The sequence below is a fragment of the Lepisosteus platostomus genome, chromosome 7 (assembly GCF_059453375.1).
Source record: "Lepisosteus platostomus isolate fLepPlt1 chromosome 7, fLepPlt1.hap1, whole genome shotgun sequence".
Taxonomy (NCBI): domain Eukaryota; kingdom Metazoa; phylum Chordata; class Actinopteri; order Semionotiformes; family Lepisosteidae; genus Lepisosteus; species Lepisosteus platostomus.
In genome coordinates, this window is record NC_142617.1 from 44,909,934 (window position 1) to 44,930,080 (window position 20,147).

Below are 20,147 nucleotides of genomic sequence, written 5' to 3' on the forward strand. Positions count from 1 at the left end.
TGAAATGTGCTTTTATTCTCTACCACTGTTGTTCCTGACATATTTTTGTGACTGCAATAGCTTGAACTCCACCTGACTGGGTTCTTGTGGGTTTTTTGTCTGTAGTTACAACTTATGTTATGGCCACTTCCATAGCTTCATTTTATTTAGTTTAATATAGTTATTTTATCAAAAGAAAATATAAGAGAAGAAATGGAGAAAAAAAGTTCTCAAGTTTGAACTTTATTTTTCACTAGGGTCATTGTCCCACTGCTGCTACCATCATCCTTTTGGCATGTTGAGGTGGAACTAAGCACATAAAATCCCTTGTTTAATATTGAGAATAATAATAATAATAATTGCTTACACTTATATAGAGCTTTTCTGGACAATCCACTCAAAGCACTTTACAGGTAATGGGGACTCCCCTCCACCACCACCAATGTGCAGCATCCACCTGGATGATGCGACGGCAGCCGTAGTGCGCCAGAACACTCACCACACATCAGCTATCAGTGGGGAGGAGAGCAGAGTAATGAAGCCAATTTATAGATGGGGATTATTAGGAGGCCATGATTGGTAAGGGCCAATGGGAAATTTGCCCAGGACGCCGGGGTTACACCCCTACTCTTTTTGAGAAACGCCCTGGGATTTTTAATGACCACAGAGAGTCGGGACCTCAGTTTTACGTCTCATCCGAAGGACGACGCCTGTTTACAGTATATTGTCCCCATCACTATACGGGGGCATTAGGACCTACATGGACCGCAGGGTGCTGGCCCCACTAACACCTCCTCCAGCAGGAAGAAGGCTGATGTCGGATAAAACTAATAAACTGTGCAGTTAATGTTGTAATATCCTTGTACATATAAATATACACATATTAAAACATGGACAAATACTTCTGAAAGTGATAATATGGGGCACAGAAAAAAACATCCCACTATACTCCATGGCAAAATATCAAAACCCAACTAAAACCACCCTGACTACCACAAAGGGTGGTTGCACAGTTCAACCACTAGATGTCACCTGTACAATGAAAGTTTACTTAAAAATGGAGACAGACCAAAAATAACTTGTAGCCCTTCTACTGACTAGATTTATTTATATGTAAATTATATCCTGGGTGTGTTATTAGACTACTCTTCATTGGACCAATGACCTGAAGTAGCACATAAGACTACAGTACTACCTGGCACCTTATGATGTTTCTGTTAGGCTTCATTTTGTCACCTGGGTAGGGTGAAGTGGTTATGATCAATGGATGTAATGAGTAGTGGAGAAAAGTTGATAAATCATGCACAGGAGAGAGGAAGAGGCCAGATAACAGAATTAAGAATTAAGATAACTGTTAAATCTATCTTTAAATGCATTACTTAAATGAAACAGGTTACATACCTGGGTCACCAGGATGGAAAATTTGCTGATCAGCTGATGCTGGGCTATATCACACTGATTAAACAGGAATTCTATTTGGTGCTAAAATGTTAAAAATGGACCAGTCCTATAATGCGAGTTTTCAGGCATTTTTACTTCTTGATTCTTGTCAATATTTTTAAAGAGGGTACTGATTGGTTACAGTAAATTGAGATAAATTAAAATACATTCTGTACAAAATAAGAATTTATATAACGAAAAAAAACAGTTCCATAGCATTTACACTGGACTACCTAGATTAAAGAAAAGAATCCCCGTGAAGGCGGCACATGGTGCTTTTGATAACAGTAGTAATCACAGTTACTGTATGCTCCTGTGTCTTATATAAAGATAAAGAACAATTACTTTAAAAGTCAGCCCTGACATTCCTCAAAATAACCAAGTTAATGTTAAAATTATATCTCAGTTCAGGTCACCCTTCCAGGGTATATACATTTTATATACAAAAATAAAGAGTCTCATGAGCCTATGTGTTTGAAATCAAGAACACTGCTCTGGTAATAGATAACCTGTTATCATACAACCTTCATGATTTCCAAAACTTGGAAATTTATTTTCTTAACATACTGCTATTGTGTCAGTCAGATTGGTATTCCATGTGTCCATATTCCAAAGCAGATTGGAACATCAGTAGTTTTTTCTCCCATCATTCTAGCCATTCTTCTTTTAGGAGAGCTTTTCTGTCAGTTTGATGGTGACTGCTTTGACCTCTGAGTATTCTGCGAGGGCATATTCACCACTAAAAAGAATAAAAAAGAAAATATTCCTAGTGATTTTTAAAATTAAAAGATTTTTATTCTCTTTTCATATTAGTGTATTCATTAGTCAATTATTAGTGTATTCTACACATATAGTACATGGACATTTTAATATCAAAGAACATGCACTGGACAGCCATGTACTGAATGACTGTAAACAGAGTAACAACAGGAGATATTTCTTAGATACAAGAATATTAAGAATTATTTATAATGAATGAATGTCTACATATTGATGTATGTATTTCACATTTGCAAATGTAAGGGTGTGAAGAGCAACTTAATTCCAATTCAGTAGCAACTTAGTAACAACATAACTGAAACAGTAAGAGGTAAATTTAAAGAGTGGATGATGTTAGAATCCAATGTAAAACAGATTGCCTGACATAGTAGATGATTATGAATTATGAATGGATTATGTTATGAAGTTATTAATTAATCAAATGTTTCAAAATTAAAGCAATATGATCTTACAGTTCCCGGCCATTTCCTGACATTTTATAGCCACCAAATGGAGCTTGAGCATGAAGAGCATTATAACAGTTCACCCTGTAAGACAACAGAACAGATCAGAATCATTTCAGTAATTAAGTTAACTACACACATTCAACACTTTCCTCATCAGACATATGCAAATGTAACATTCGCACATTTATTCTCGATTCAGTCTGGCTGATGGGATCTTGGATGTAAGAACAGAGCTGCACTGCTGACTAGGATCATGAGATGAATCTAGCTACAGTAGTAAGTGAGTCTCTTGCTGCCCCCTGATCATGTAATCATGACCCAGTGACCCCATCTCATCATGATCTTGTTTTTGTTTTATAACAAATGCTTCCGGTTCTGTGTTGGCAGTATGAGGAATGTCAGGCTCACTGTCAGTTTTATCACCCTTTTCAATACAGTGTAGCATGCTAATCATAAAGGCAGAGAGAAAGTGCAGACATCCATTGGACACAGAGGAGGGATCGGTGTTGTTTTATTTTAGCTGATTAGTGGGAGTTTGTGATTACTATTGTATATTTGATAATTGTTATGTTCATTAACGTAAAACGAATGCATTAATACTTTAATTATCATATAAGGCAGGGTTACTTGTCTTTTAACCATGCACGCTATACAATATATTGTAGTACATTATGCAATGGTATAGAGGATCACTTGGTTATATGTAAATTTGGCTATTCACATTGGTTACATGTACTGAACCCTCATGAATGTCAAGATCCTACTATAATCAAAATTCATATCTCTTATATACCATGATAGTGTTAGGCAATACATTATTTAACACTTTTTTCTTATTTCTAAAAACTGGAAACTTATTGGATATATTTATATGATAAATCAGTAAGATTTAAAATAGAGTCTAAAACCTTACCAAATGGTACCTGACTGCAGTGTTGAAGACAGAGTCAGCGCTTTATCCATACTTCTAGTGAATACAGCAGCAGCCAAACCATACTCAGTGCTGTTGGCTCTTTCAATGACTTCCTCTTGGCTTTTAAATTCAAATATGCATTGTACTGGCCCAAAGATCTGCAAAATAAAAAATCATGCACAGTGCTGCTTAGGAGCTGGAGAGCAGTGACAACCAAAACACAAACCCTATTCTCTGGCGCAGCACGTGCCAACTGTCTGGTTGATTTGGAAATGCTATCAAAAAGTTCTTCAAACCTTTTATTTCTCTCTATATTTATTTTATTTGTATTTTATCTTCAGTTTTGGTAGATTATAAATTCAACATCAGCATTACAGGGTCCCTTGTGTTTCTTTGGATATTTATGACAACCATCATTACAGACTTGTTGATCTACTCAGTCAGGTTGGTAACTCCAATAAAGCTCTCTATTTGAATCACACGTCTTCTCCGCCTTGGAGTTTGACTAAACTACTGAAATGGAGTTTAAAACAAAAGTTGGGGAGGAGATCAAACTCTAATGTCCTCTATCGCCTGCCCTAACATTTCTGTCTTGCACTTTTTGTTGTCAATTCCCTTCCTCCACCCCATCTGTGCCCTTGCAGCAGCTCCTATTTGCTGTATCTTCACTAAAAATAGGAGTTCTAGCCACTGTCCTTAAAAAGGGTCAGCAAGGTTTCCCCTGTAAAGCACACAGTTCCAATCACCTCTTCGCTTCCTTAATTAGGGCTTTAGCAAACTACTAAAAAGGAGAGATAACATGATCTCTGTATCTGATGTAAGAAGATAGACGCTTTGGTTATTTTACCAGTCCTATGGATGTAACGCATGCTTTTTACTATTATCAGATAACTTAATTTCCTAAAATACTACATAAATATTTCATGACACACTTGTAACAAACAGCATACAGTACCTCCTCTTTGGCAATGCGCATGTGGTCTTTAACTCCTGAAAATATTGTAGGCTGAATGTAAAGGCCTCTGTCTCCAATGGCATAGCCTCCATACTCCAACTTAGCACCTTCTCGCTTCCCACTCTCTATCAGCTCCATAATTTTATCAAACTGTTTCTGGTCAATCTGTGATAAACATAAAGAGGAAAAAAATACATTTTCTACCATTTGAGCAAGAAAGTAAAACAGAACTGAGTATAATGTAATACTAATGGTATAGGTTGTCCTAGAAAGAAAATTAACAAACCAATATTCCAACAAAGGCAACTCTTTATTGGAATGCAGAAAGATAAGGAAAATCTAAGGAAATGTTATGCTTTCATTGTTGCATAATACATATAATACTTTTGAAACAAATTAATAAGAACTTGGCATAAGTTGGGGGAATGTTAAAGATAATTCAGTATAATTCTCTTTAATTTCCATCTTCAAGGAGACACAATACTGAAATTCAAAGTTTGATTTAGGAAACATATGGGGACAAACCTATTTACACTTAAAAAATGTAATTTGGAAACATTGCGAGGTTTTTCAAGGTACTCTATGAATAATAAATAAACCGATTTTGTGTACTCCACTTAAAAAAAGGTTCATCTCCCTTAGTCTTAAGAATGTACTTGTGCCTAATCATTTTCCTGTGAATTACATCTTGCCTCTGTGCAGAGATGAGTTTAATACAAAATAGATTCACTACATGTTGTTTAGCAGGACACTACTTTGTTCAAAGCACTGAACACTAAAGCACTGACTTTGCATGTTATCTTGGGTATAGCACCATGGTTTCCATAACTATGCACATAATATTTGAATATAAAATTTAAATTTCTAAGAAATTATAATATTTAAATGTTTTTAAATGTTTGCAATAACTAAAGATTTTTTATTCTAATAGCACTGTTGCTGGTGTTAGTTTCCCTTCTTCTTGGAATAAGATAATTTAATTTAGATAATATATTGAAAAGCCTCATAATATCCAAATGAAAACAAAAACATTTTTGAAATCCTTGTTTTTTCTACTTTAAAATAAAACTAAAAAGGGAAATTATTTTAACAGACTGGAAGAGAGTTTTGCGTATTTTTTATGATTAGTTAAAATTGTTATTGTTAAAAACTATAAACAAAGTTACAGTAATAATATGCTAAAATATAAGGGCTAAATCCTTCCCTCCCTGTTTCTGGCTGCCTGGCGCTTACTGATTAAACTCCTGCTTGTATGCACCCGAACATCATATTTGACCACAACCACAGAAGAAACTTTCTAGGAGCCGCATATATTTAATGTGTTTGTGTGGGATCCAATGAATCCAAAGATGTAAAAAAGGAATTGAGAAAAATATATCTATGCATCTGTAGGTTCCCTAGACAAGGCAAATAAGAATCAATGATATTTCAGAATTGTACCCCAGAAACTCAAATTCATATAAGTAATTCTAGACAATTAGAATAAATCAGCTACACTAGTCCAGATCCTCTCCTCATAGAATGGACAATTCAGAGATGCAATTACCTACTATCATGTTTTCGGGAGGAGGGAGAAAACCAAACTACCTAGAAAAAACACCGGAAGAGTATGCTCCACACAAAAGAGAGCTTGCCCACAATCAAACCCAGGACCTAAATATATTTATTATGTAGACTTATCTTGCAAACAGAATTTGATTCTTCTTCTCCTTTTTTTACAATGCTGAGAAAAAGTTTCCAAGTATTCAGTTATCCTTTGAGGAATAAAGCATTTAGAAAGATGTGAATATGTTACTATATCTGTTGTCTTATTGCATAATTTAAAGATATTGTTTCTGAATTACAGTTTCTCCACAATATCATACCACATTTTTCAAGAGATGGGTATTGGGATTTTACCTATAAGAAACATTCAAACATGATATGGCGTCTTTAAAATTCTCTAAGAACATCCACCACCTTTAGCCTGCATGTTCAAAATTACCTGTGGTCCATGTGACGTTCTAGGATCAAATGGGTCCCCAACAACAAGTTTCTTGGCATTGTCTACGCTACAACGGATGAACTCTTCGTAGATCTTCTCTTCAACAAAGACTCGTGATGCAGCAGTGCAACATTGGCCCTGGTTAAAGAATGCACCCTGTTGGGACTCCTGCACAGCCAACTGCACTGCAGGGGAACCAGTACATTATCAACTTGGTCTCATACAATGACTTGCAACTGATTGCAGATTTCAGTGGATTTATCATCATGAAGTTGGTAGCTGTGATATTTTGGGGATGTTTATAATCTGAGACAGATCAATGAAATTTGAATCTGCCTACTCTGGTAACAGTTTTTATTTTATTTTATGCAAGAAATTGGTTTTAAAAATCACCATGTTTTTATCAGTTTAAAAATGTTATAGTATATTTCTTATCTAAAATTGGAATCAAATCTTTCAAATGAAAGGAAAATGAATATTTCTTACAATCAGCATCAGCGTAGACAATGCATGGATTTTTCCCTCCTAATTCCAGGGTCACTCTTTTTAAATTACTTCTAGCAGCTGCTCCTTTGATTAGTTTTCCAACCTGAAATGAAGGCAGTTATTTCCAGTTCTTCCCATACTAAAAACAACACTAAAGAAATCACGAAATAATGTTCTGTGACCACATGACTTTCAAAGGCATCATTGCATAATATGTTTTATTTTGTCAGTAATTAAAGAATAAAATCTGAAACAAATTCAAACGTGATTACAATTATTCAAGAGATAAAACCACTCTGCAAGAGAGATTTACTTAAAATATGCCCTAATGCCCTAAACACAGCTGGGATAATAAAACATAGATATTTTGAATAGCCTGTTATACTATCTGTTAAAATGTACCTACTTCTGTAGATCCAGTGAATGCCACTTTGTCGATATCCATATGGTTAGATATGGCTGCACCAGCTGTTGGCCCAAATCCTGGTAATATATTCACGACTCCAGGGGGGAAACCAGCCTGTTTGGTAGAAAAACAAAATGTGAATCATTAAAACTGAGTAATGGTTTTTGTAGTCATTATGTGTGATTAAAAAAACAATTTGATCAGTTAAAAACTAATCAGTTAATAAATCAAATTTATTGATGGGTCATATACTGTAGAAAATTAAAATTACTTTTTAATGCAGTTATAAGAAATATTAATGATAAACCTACCTCTGTCATAAAGACATAGGATTATGTTAGCTTTTCCTGGCTCTTGGCTTTGACTATAATACACTCCAACAAAAACCTATCCAAGTCATACTTCAAAATAAACAGTTTAATGCTTAATGCTGTTGAGCTTAATACAATAAAGTAGACTCACTTCTTTCACCAATGCACCCATGTGGAGAGCTGTGAGTGGAGTTTGCTCTGCAGGCTTGATGACCACAGTGTTCCCGCAGCAAAGAGCTGGTGCAATCTTCCAGATGAACATTAATAAAGGGAAATTCCACTGCATGGAAAACATATATATATATATTACTGCAATATGAACAATAGCAGGGATGGAAAAACTGAAATATGTCAATTAAATAAGTACTTAGTCATGTGAAAACAATTTTTGATGGAAGCCACTTTAACAGTATTTATATGAGCCAGTCTTTTGAATAAGTCTCTACCAACTTGGTGGACCAACCAGCTTGGTATAATTTTTGCCTATTTTCCTTGGCAGATTGGCTCAAGCTGTCTCATGCTGCTTGGGGATCTTTTCCCCAATTATCAGTAGGATTCAGATCAGGACATTAATTAGGCTAGTCCAGGACATTCATTTTTTATTCTTAAACTACTCTAGTGTAGCTTTGGCCATTGTGTATTATTATGATGAAAGTTTAATTTTCACCCCAATTTTAAGTCTTTAGCAGATTAAAATAGGCTTCCCCCTAGTTTCTGCATGTACTTTGCTCTGCCCATTTTACTTGAATCCTAAGAAGCTTTCCAGTTCCTGCTGAGGAGCAGTCCCCAAAGCACGATGCTGCCAATACCAACTGTAGGGATAGTGTTGCCTGAGAGATGTACAGTGTTGGATCTAGCCAAACACAATATCATAGACCAAAATGTTTCCATTTGGTCCCATCTGAGCACAAAAACCTTTGAAAATATATGTAGTCAATTAAAGGCTTGTAATGATTTGCCAGACTGATTTTGCCAACTGGAAATGTTTTGTGGAGTGACTGCTATATTGCTGACTATTATTTTTAAAAGGAACTCATTGTTATAGCGCCATTTTCTACGCGGTGGTATGCTGGGGCTCTAGGATTAAAGCAGTGGATTCTAACAGGCCAAACAAGCTCATCAGAAGAGCAAGCTCTGTCATTGGGTCTGGCCTGGACCCCCTGGAGGTAGAGGCTGAGAGTAGAATGGTGTCCAATCTAAAGGCCATCATGGACAATGTCTCTCATCCCCTCTATGACATGCTTGTGGAAATGAAGAGCACGTTCGGCAATAGACTGATCCATCCACGGTGCAACAGGGAGTACTACAGGAGGTCATTCTTGCCTTCTGCCATAAGACTGTACAACGCATCCACTTTGTGTCTGGGCAGAGACAACATTGACAGTGACCTGTTTCTGGACTGAACAGTAAACTGCTACATCTGTTCCTTTTCTTTTTCCTGTTTACAACCGTTTTTGTGGAAAAAATATGCCAGGGACTTGTGCAATACATTTATATTTATATTGTGCAATACAATTTTTTTGTGTAGTGTTCTGTTCTGGTTTGTTCTTTGTGTGTTCTGGACTGTGAGTAACTCTTCTTAGTGCACTTCTCACTGTGCTGATTGTATTGTATGTATTGTATTATTATTATTGTATCGTTCGTTACACTGTTGCTGTGTTGTCTGTGTTAAGCTGCTGTTGCACTGCAATTTCCCTCACAGGATCAATAAAGTATCTATCTATCATTGTCAATTTTCATTTTCAATATAAAATACTACACAAGAGCTTACTGTGTTTCCCCTTCTTAAGTCTTTTTGTCAGTACAAGTATTCCTTTGCATGTAGGCTTTTTCAGCCTATGCATTTTGTAAACCACCTCTGGTATGTTTGATGTTCCTGTCAAGTGTCTGCCATCTTCTACAGTTAATAAACCAAAGATTCTGTTACACTGCAGTGTTAATCTGCAGTACAAGGAAACACCTGACCTTGACTCCCCTGTGCTTGCTTTACACCTGTGCCACAGTGTGCTTTTAGATAACATCACTCTTATCAAAGAGTGGCCATAAATGAAGTAAAGAACAATGATCAATGAATTCACAGACTCTGCCTATTGTTCATACAAAGGGAAAAAGGAAGAGATGTTAACAGTGAGATCATAGTCACTGTATCAAATGTTTTTTTAACAAGTTGGTATTGTGATCTACCGTATATTTGCACTTGCATTTTTGTAGACACAGGCAATTAATAAAATGCATATATAATGCAAGATTTTACACTGAATTCACAGCATATTTATAAATTGGAATAAAGTTCCAGTGGCTTCTGAATAAGCCCACATCCCAATGTGTTGAGCTTTACATTCTGACCTGAAACTACCTACTGTATGTTCCTAAAACACAAGCACCCTGTTCCTAGTGATATGCGGCAAATTAATTTCCTCAGAACCTCATCTGAAGCATGTTACATCCACAGTCATGGCATATGCCACTACACTGATCAACTTCAACTTCAGAGAAAGGATATCTTTTACTTATACTTACTGGTATGATTGCACCACACACACCTATGGGTTCATGTTTAGTGAAGCACACAAAGTTGTCATCTGTCAGAAAAAAACAGAAAAACATTACTTTCTCTTTCTCTATGCAGAATTCACCTGGAAGTGATTCAAGGTACTTTATGGTGATCTGAAGTCTAATTTAATTTTAAATATCTTTATTATATCCTGGGATAAAGTGATAAAGCACACTAGTAAAACACATGCTAATGTAATAATTTTGTTTTTTGTAATTAACATCTCGGCATATTTTAGTACTCTGTAAACTCACTGTTTCAATGAATTGGAAATCTAAAAATGGCTGAAGCCTGGAGAAGGCAAATTCCACAAACCAGCTTGTGACTTGCTGTTTCTCCTTAAGATGCAACAGAAAACACAGTTCTCTTCCTCCATCAAAACACATTCTCTCCTTATGCACACAATTTAAGATATGAGATCTAATAATTGAGCACAAAAAAATTAAATCATAATGATCCTTTTTTCACAGTTCTTTCAATTTACATTTTGTAACTTAGTTTTGTCCCTAAATCACTTAGATTATTGTACCACTATTTTCCTATTCAAATTGTTGTCACATTTGTACACCACTAATATATCATACATTAAGTATTTGAGAAATGCAGCATTTTATTAAGAACAATTAAATGTTGAGAAAGATTGCACCTAGTATATAGAAACTGTTTGTTGCATCTTGATTGACTTATTAGATTTTTAGATTAGATTAGTTATTTTGCATTGTCTTTTCTGCCTGGACCCCAAAACCTGTCTATTGCATATGTTATAATGAATTAAATCCAATATTTCATATACTTCCTAAAGTGATTGTTTCTCTGTGATTACACACTTTGACACCTATACACAATAACTATTGTTTACATGTATTTTCCCATTTCTATAAGTAATCTAGAGTGATTAAAAGTTACAATAAGTATGGAATTCAGGATCAATTTTTGAAACTAAAAATTAATCAGCTCAAAATTTTGAAAAAGTACTTTCTATAATAACTTAAGTTTTTCTTATCAGTTCACCTAATTTTCTTATCCATATATTAACTCATCACAAAATATGGCCTCTAAATAAGAATTTCAGGTGAGGTTATCATATGATCAGAAGTTCATAATATAAAAAGGAAGTTGGTAAACTTGTCCAGATGATCCCCAATCTACCTATGCACCTATAACAGACAGCACAACTCTCTGTATTCTGAATACGGTCTTTATATTCAATCTTACCAAGCCTGCACTGATCCCATAAACTTAGGTGCAGACAGACATGTCTAACGATCAAGTCAGTTGTCATAGATTCCTCACTTTAAAAGAAAAGTAATTATATATTATATTCATTATTATTGTTATTATTATTATTATTATTATTATTATTATTTTTAATGGAAATTTGCTGTTAATGGGTTAAACTGATTAACACAAAATATATACACATTTCTAGTATTACAGACCTACCCACTGCCATTGTCTTGCCATGTATCTTATCAGCCCAGCCAGCATAATATCTCAGAGTTTTAATGCAGCCATCAAGGTCAATGAAGAACGATTGCAGGAAGGGTTTTCCAGTGTCCATTGTCTCCAAGGTCTGCATTAATTTAAAAATACATATAAAAATAAGAACTCTGAATAATAAGAATACTCTGAATTCTTAAAAAATAAAAGATACCATTCATTTGGCCTGTGAAAAAATGTGGGTTCAGTATAATTGGCGCTGTTGTGAATGTGAAAACATGAAGAGGAATTGGAGCTCAAAACTCCAGAATGATGCCAGTCTTTATTAGAGCACATAAACACATGCACTTACAGTATATATGGTGGACAATTAACAGACAATTAACCTAAACAGTATGTCTTTGGACTGTAGGCAGAAATTGGAGAACCTAGTGAAAACCATGTTTCCACAGGGAGAACATATAAACTCCACAAAGATAGCACACACCAGGCAGCAATACACTCTAGGTCCCAAGAACTGTGAGACAACAACCATGGCCACCACACCAGACAATAATAATTAAACAATAACAATAATTAAAATAAAAACTGAGGAAGAACATTCCTGAAGCATCCAGGAGCCTGAGCAGAATCAGCAGCAGCTATACCCTGACAGCAGGGCAGCAGAAAACAGCCTTTTGAACGTGTGCCCAGAAATGGAAAACTAGCTATTGCAATTGAGGAACAGCTCACTTTTGTAAATTAGCAGTAAAGTCTCTGACTTACTCTTGCAGACTGATACACTGTACATATACTTACTTATTCTTCATATCATGTATGTTTAAGACTTAAGCCAAACAAGTTTCTGTTTTTTATCTTAATATGTCAGTCTATTTATTCATTAGTTCAGTACAGCAAAGTACTTAAGAAAAAGTACAGTAAATATATCTACTGTATCTTATATATTTTCTACTTTTAATTCAGATAGATGCTTTTAGAATTCACCAGCTAAACAGTTATTTTAATACAGTAATCTCTCAGTTTAATTTACTAGGAGGGTAAAGGAGTGTGCTTTATTGCCAAATGTCTAATAAATCATGATGATATATATTTATATATATTTGAATCTTTTTACTTATTTTTTAACAATTAATACGAGTTATATAGAGTGATTTTAACAATCAGCACAGTCAATAATTTTTTCCTGTGCCATTTTGATAAGAAATACACAAGATTTTTCTGTAATATCATAAATATAATATATAAAAGTTGTTAAAGCACAGAAAACACATAATACAACCATCATAAATAATTATTAAATAGTTAATTAAAATTAAAAAAAAATAAAATTACATACCCCTTATAGGGATCCACTGATAATTCTGAATTTTAAACCCGTAGAGTATTTATTTTTACCATGATTTATTATTTGTGTATTTCTCCTAATTATGGGGAAGGTCTGATTTTTCTGATTTTATAAGAGAAAATTACCCTTTAACAGAACCTGTGCATTAAATCCGTAGTCCAGTAAGGCAAAGTCTGTTAAACCGGGGATTTACAATAATACTCTATTTTTTATAGTGCTTTAAAAACAACCATCTGAAAGTAATATGTATATATTATTGTCAATCTAAAACATTTTAATGCACTAGCCATTAATGCTATTCTAACAGGTTTTATACATTTGAAAACCAGAATGATAATCCTTTAATTATCTTTATTGTTATACACAACTCACCAAATTTATCAAAGAAAAATAAAAGATACTTTGCAATTAGAATTTACATAAAACTGCATTATAGCAATGTCAACATTATATTTTGGCAAAATAAGTACAAAGATACAATTCTTTACTATATACATCCCTTACCTGTTGTCTACTTTTATAGGACAGTTTGAGGGGACAGTCTGATCTAGGCAGTGTTTCGAAGTGTCTTTTACTTCTTAATGGTCATCTTCACCATATTAAGCATCTTTCTTTAAATCCTTCTCCTGAACTGTGTTTTAAATTGTATATATACAATTTTATCCCTTGGTTGTTCTGAGAGCTCCATGACCTTTATGGTTGAATGGTTTTCAAGTCCTTCCATGGATTTTTAATAAAATTATTTGGTTGAAATTCACTACCTGACTAAGGGGCTTTTCATAGATGACCTATGTGTATATATTGTAAAATAATGTGATTGACCATTATGGCACACATGGAGGAGGTCACTCAACTAATTATGTGGCTTGTTAAAATAATTTAATGGACCTGAATTAAATTAGGCTAGTTACAGAAATGTGTTGGAATACTTATGTAATCATGGGTTTTCCATTTTTCATTCACTTTAACTGTTTACTTCTCTATGCTTTTTCTTTGAATGTGTGGAGCATGTTGTGTATATAATATGAAATGTCCGCAATGTTAAAAACAACAAAATATGAAAAGTGAGCCAGGCACTCTATACTGCCATGTAAATTTTAGTTTAATGACCAATGACCTGGTTTGACAAGGACTCAAATAAACACTTCATCTCAGAAATATCACTAGACTACGCCCTATGCTATCACTAACTGTGGCTGAAAAGCTGATCAACACATTTGTGTTCTCTCGAATTGATTACTGCAATGCTCTACTTGCTGGGGTATCTAAATCTACTATGAACAAACTGCAGTATGTCCAAAATTCAGCAGCAAGAATCCTGACCAGGTCTAGTGCAAATGATCACATTACTCCTATCCTGGAGTCCTTGCACTGGTTTCCGGTCAAATTCCATGTAGACTTTAAAAACCTAGGAGTTAATAAGTATAGGTGGAGTACCTTCAGAAGAATCACTTCTGCCCTTCTTGATGTGTGCTATTTTTAATGTGCTTATTACAAACTGAACAATGTTAACTGCAGGTATGAACACAACCCACGTTAAAGCTAAAAAGCATAACACTTTAACAAAGAAAGAAAGACTGGGAGAAATTTTAAAAACCATAACAATAAGAGGAACTTACAGCAAACACCATTCGTTCCCTTTCAATGAGATCTGCCAGTTTGTTTAAAAGACACCCTCGACTTGAGACATCCATCTTTCTCCATGGAGAGCCCCTCTGCCATGCTGCTCTTGCTGCATCCACTGCTTTATCAACGTCCGCCTGTGGAAGACATGTTACAGTGGACAGCGCTAAGACAGGTACTGTCTCTTTAAGTCAATAGTACTGTATGTAAAGCTTGTTTTAAATACTATGGATATTCTAAGGGGAATTAAACTGCCGTGTTGCAAGATTATTTGGATATGTGTATATTTGGAAAAGGTCTATTTTACATATTCAGAAGAGAAAAAAATCTGGCATTTTTAATGATAAACCCCATTCATGATAAAACAAAAATGTTAAAAATGCCATGCTTCCATGCTAAATTACTTTTTGTGCCAAAATCTAAATCCTGTTAGTTTTGTGTTTTGTTCCAATCTCTTTTTTTGCACATAATAAATTCTGGACATTGGTGTTAATCACATTAAATAAATTGAATAAAATAATCGTATGGTTTCTGTTCTATTTATAAAATATTTTTGCAGCTATACTTTTTAATACTATTATATTTTGCTTCATAGCAGATAACTTGCTTAATGTTGATCAGGATGATGTTTGTCATATTAATTTCAAGAATTTACAGCGAGGTATCTTCTTGAGATGTTATTTACAAACTTTGTCACTACAGTAAAATCTAAAAAACAGTGATAATATAACAACACAAAAACTTAAAGCACCAATATGTGTGTAAGAGGAATAATGATCAGCAGCAGTAACAGATAATTATTAATACAATTTATTTTCCTCTCAAGTTTTGTATCTGTAGGAAGAAAATACATTATTATGCATTATGTTATTTTCTGCATTACCTGTCCTGTTTAAGAACAAATTTGACAGGTTTCCATTACTAAATTATTTTTATTGCAATGGCCATTTCTTGAACATAATATTTCATTGCAGATTAGTTTCTTTCCTAACACAATATGCATTTTAACATTGAAAAACATGAATCCTTAAACTTAAAATAACATTAAAAAATTCTAATTCTAAGTAATTAACTCAGTAACCGAAATCTTACATATACCGTACTCTGTATTAGCAGACAGGTGTGATTGATAGACTTATGAAGTAGAAGCTTGCCTGTACTATCATGATTTCTACACTAATACTACTTTAAAAAAACAAATTTTAAAAGAAATATTAAAATCTGTAACCATCGTTAAGACAAATTCACATACCTGATCGGCTTCTTCGATGTCGCATATTTTTGCTCCTGTTGCTGGATTGTACGTCGCAAACTTCTTCCCACTCACAGACGTATGCCATTCGTTATTGATGAAAATCTTATTTAACACATAAAAACAGGTTATTTAATAAAATATGAAGTTGTCTTTGTCAGGTTTGAGTATTGTAGCATGACTTCTGCATGTAAATCAATACATGCCAACAATGGAGACGTGTGAATTAATCATGATTTAGTATAACGTCGCCGAACATTACATGTCGCAGTATACAATGTGTAGTTGTTAAAAGCAAACCGGTACATAGCAGGAATTAGCAATCCTAGAATCCTGGAGGGTCGAGGTAAACCGGAGTCTGACCAGGTAGGAACTGGGAGCAACGATGACCAGGAAAGGACGCTTGTCCATTGCCTGGCGCGAACACGGGGCAATTAATCGACACCAAACGAGTTAGCTTGTGTTTGGCTCATGGAAGGAAGCCGGAGCAAGCGGACAGTTTGGATGTTCAAATTTCCCCAAGTCGGACTCCAAACCAGAAAAAAAAACCCTGAACATTAATAGCCGATACTCCAGAAACAATTTAAAAACAGATACTGCAAACGGCTGCGTTCAAGAAGCCAGACAACTGATTTGCTTATTTTGATACTTACATTACCAGCCTTGGACAAGCTGGCATTAGATTTTTCACGTTAAGCGGTGTATTGTATATTTTCAGAAATGTGACATTAGCAAGAATATAAACCTTTTTGACATTTTAAGGTACAATCATCGGAAATAATTAAAAATACGGTGATTTAAGAACCTTTAAGATACTGACCATACTGTACCTGGAGATGAGTTGACATGATTTATGCACGATTAAGTCTACTAGAAATGAGATACCTGAATAAAACAACACTCGACCAATAGCTGAGTTTAAATAGTAGATTAAATCCCTTTCAAAGTTATAAAATGATTGCTTTAAGATCACCAATTACTACAATATTTTCATGACCAAAAATAATTGATATTATATAGCCTATTACATAAATTAAGATTTCGTTTTTTTCTCTCCTTTATAATAGTCAAAGTAAATGATGGTTCACAGGCAACATATGACACACCCTACCTTAGAGTATCTCACTTCTAGATTTTTAATAGGATGGGGAAGTGAAGGATTTTTTCTCTCTGGTTGTCCATTCTCTACTGTCCCGTTCGCTGCCATGACTGAAAGGTTGCTGGATGGCAATGAATCTGCTTGCTCCGGGTCAGCGCGCTGTTGTCTGGATGTTTGTAATACAACCAGCGAGCTTTATAAGAAACCTTAGATCCTCCCATCTTAGTGGAAAACTGCTGAGAACATGAAAACTCCGCCCCTATAGCATAACCTTCAGAGTGTTGTTCATTCATACATCTTGGATATAATATTTAAGACTCCGGAGTCTGACGTTTTTTAAAAAGGTATTTTTAGAGCCGTGACTGGTAAGTTATCCTTTTAACACTTTAAGGGTTAAAATACAACAAACAAAACAAAAAAAACCAAGACGGAAGATGTACAGTATAAGTTAATTCTTGCCACCTTTTATAGACCTACTTCGAAAGAGTATAAACAATCCATTATAAATGTAATGAAGCTATGAATGATTTGCAGACTAATCTTGCCTAATTCCAGGAAATGGGAAATTTAATAGATTCCTGGTCAAGTACAGTAAGCCTTAGCTCACAATAAATGTTACATATAATGTCAAATGTAACATGAAACGTTATCACACTTTTTTAATTGATACTGTAGGAAATATGATGGAATCCCCAGATGAGAAGAAAAACTAATCGCATAGAACATCTGTACTTGACAAGCAATTGTACATTCATTTACAAAAACAAGATAACAGCCATATCATGCGATGTAACTTTTTAAAATTATACTAGTAGTGCTTGCTTATTAGTCCAATACAGTTACGAGGCTGGGAGAAGTAAATCAAATTGTGTATCTGTCCATGGTTTCAGCGCTGTACTCTATCCCTCTCAACCTTCTGCTGTAGGCCAGTTACCAATTATCTTTACATTCTCGTGTTTACAAACCCTTAACATATTCGAGCTTAAAATGGAAAAAAGTGCAGGTTTTTCTTTCATATGCATTTACTTAATACGCCTGTGTAGTCGCAAATACGTGTCTATACGTCTATACGTATACAATATCTGTGTTTAAAAACAAAACTGGGAAATGTAAACTCCTAACTATCTTGGACCATAGCCTATCCCTACAGTATTCCTACCGCTAAGAAATAGAAATTGGAGTTCTATGGAACATTTTAACACCAATAACATTCTAGCACACCGCCGTGTTAAAAAATAATAAGGCTGTTTCTAATTAACTGGAATTACAGTCATGTAATAGAAGTAGTAACTGTGAATTTCATTGGAGTACAATATTTATATTGAAATAGACCACCTTTGATCTGTTCCTTGTTGAGGGTTATGAACTGATTAGGAATGACTGGGGACCGTTCATCAGGCTCGGAAAGGTGCGAGGAGTTGTGATGTTTTTCGACAAGTTGGTTTTTGCACCTGGGTCTGATAGAGTTTAATAGAGTTTAACATATGCAAACAAATGCTTTTGTTCAGATGGACAAAGACTTTCCCATCTCTGGGCTCATACTCAAACACTGTTGGCATTGTTTCCTCTCCATTGCTTCTTGTCACTCTTCTTGTCAAAGTTTAATGAGGACAACGAGCTTTCGCAGGCATATTTCTCACTTCAGCAACCTCCTAACACTTAATAATGAGATAGCGACTAAGAGTGAGCGAGAGAGTCGAGGAAGTGGGCTGCGAGGGAGAGGCAGAAGGGGAAAGGGGATAATGGATAAAGTAGTCTAGAAGACCGGAACAAATAAAGAATGAAAGAATTAGAATGATTAGAATTAGGATGATTTAACTCTTAAACTAAGGATCATTTAAATTAGCTATAACCATTAAATAATTAATAGAGTCATTAAATAATAGCTGAACACGGTAAAATTTCCGTGAAAAAATATCTACAATGCAATCAAATACACTGACCTAACATTATACGCTACTAATAGCATAGATCGATATGAGATTAACTGAGATATAAGAATTAAAAAAATAATTATCCTGTCTTATAAATACCTTAAAACTTTCAATAATTACGATTTTTTATACAAAATTCAACATACAAATACAATGGCTAATTTTTGTTGTTATTGGTTTTAATTTAAAAAAATTAAATCTTATGTTTAGACGAACCTATCTCAATATTAGTAAGGGTCTCTTTCCGTGTTTACGTAATGAGTTTCTGAAAATTTCTTTATCGAAGAAAGATCTCTAGAGATTTGTCAAAATTAAATGTCTTACTTACCTACCCTGTTTCACAAACCATTTTATCTTTTTTTAAGAATTATGATCGCAAAAGCTTCCACCTGTACATAATAATACATTTCAACCCAGTTCAAATGAGAGCTTTTCATTTTCTTCCTTGTTGGGAGAATCAGGCGGTGGGAAAGTTGTGGCGAGGTGTTTATCTGTCAGGCAAGTCTGCGGGCACTAGTTGATTGCTGTTCCGCACCTTTCATTAATGAAGAATAATGCACCTGGTCCCACTCTGTCTCAATACAACGAAATTACTAAAGTAATGAAATACAGCATACTAATAGTAGTAATAAGTTTTGCTTTTGTTTCGCAGACAAACATGCGATTGTGACAAGAATATAATATTTTGTCATTTGTAAAATAACATCATCATCATCACCATGATCATTATTTTCTAAAGTATTTTATCTTAGAAGTCCCACTTTAATATTACTTTGACATTTTTAAGCATTCATATTGTATTTTGGTTTCTGTGTTGGTATATGATAAGCATAAGAAACGTTTTAAGCACCTTTTCAGGTTTTTGTTGGTAACATTACTGTTGGTAATATTTAGTATGGATTTGAAGAAGTATGCGATCAGAAGCTAATTTGAATACACCTTAAATTTCTTAGTTTTTTAAGTTCTTTATGTTATAATTACATAATCTACCTAGTAATCTTATTTTAAGTATAACTAAGGTGAAGGACAATTGATATACAGTTGCAGATGATACTCCATATGACGATATGGATTCATTAACAACTGAATGTTTTTTAAGAGACATTTAATTTAAGCAGAAATGTGAACTAAACAGAAAAAATGTGTGGGAAGCACAGTGGTTACCATTGGTGCCTCACAGCACTGGGGCCCTGGGTTCAA

At 34.5% G+C, this 20,147-nt stretch overlaps 1 protein-coding gene across 3 annotated transcripts; it reads right to left on the bottom strand.

The window, feature by feature from the left end:
- Positions 1-1,492: 1,492 nt before the first annotated feature.
- On the bottom strand, positions 1,493-19,430 carry aldh1a3 (aldehyde dehydrogenase 1 family, member A3). Of its 3 annotated transcripts, none has more exons than XM_088640693.1 (13): positions 19,276-19,430; positions 15,915-16,019; positions 14,659-14,799; positions 11,698-11,827; positions 10,221-10,282; positions 7,852-7,980; positions 7,390-7,503; positions 6,984-7,086; positions 6,498-6,682; positions 4,514-4,678; positions 3,559-3,716; positions 2,652-2,726; positions 1,493-2,158 (listed from the first exon to the last, which is right to left on the bottom strand). In XM_088640693.1, exons 3-13 carry the CDS (start codon positions 14,731-14,733, stop codon positions 2,086-2,088), a joined length of 1,269 nt encoding a protein of 422 aa, XP_088496819.1. In that variant the 5' UTR covers positions 14,734-14,799; positions 15,915-16,019; positions 19,276-19,430; the 3' UTR covers positions 1,493-2,085. The 3 variants fall into 3 exon arrangements, with proteins under 3 accessions (XP_088496819.1, XP_088496820.1, XP_088496818.1); XM_088640694.1 differs by having other exon boundaries at positions 19,280-19,428; XM_088640692.1 differs by lacking the exon at positions 19,276-19,430 and adding an exon at positions 17,026-18,894.
- Between the last annotated feature and the right edge of the window lie 717 nt (positions 19,431-20,147).

What these genes read in the sequence shown, in the direction of transcription:
- aldh1a3 (XM_088640692.1), bottom strand. Translation starts at nt 17,121, where the DNA reads ATGGCAGCGAACGGGACAGTAGAGAATGGACAACCAGAGAGAAAAAAT. An exon ending in GGGAACGAATGGTGTTTGCT is followed by an intron (nt 11,828 to 14,658) that starts GTAAGTTCCTCT and finishes AAATTAATGCAG; the next exon opens with ACCTTGGAGACAATGGACAC. An exon ending in TCAGGAAATGGCCGGGAACT is followed by an intron (nt 2,159 to 2,651) that starts GTAAGATCATAT and finishes TATTCTTTTTAG; the next exon opens with TGGTGAATATGCCCTCGCAG.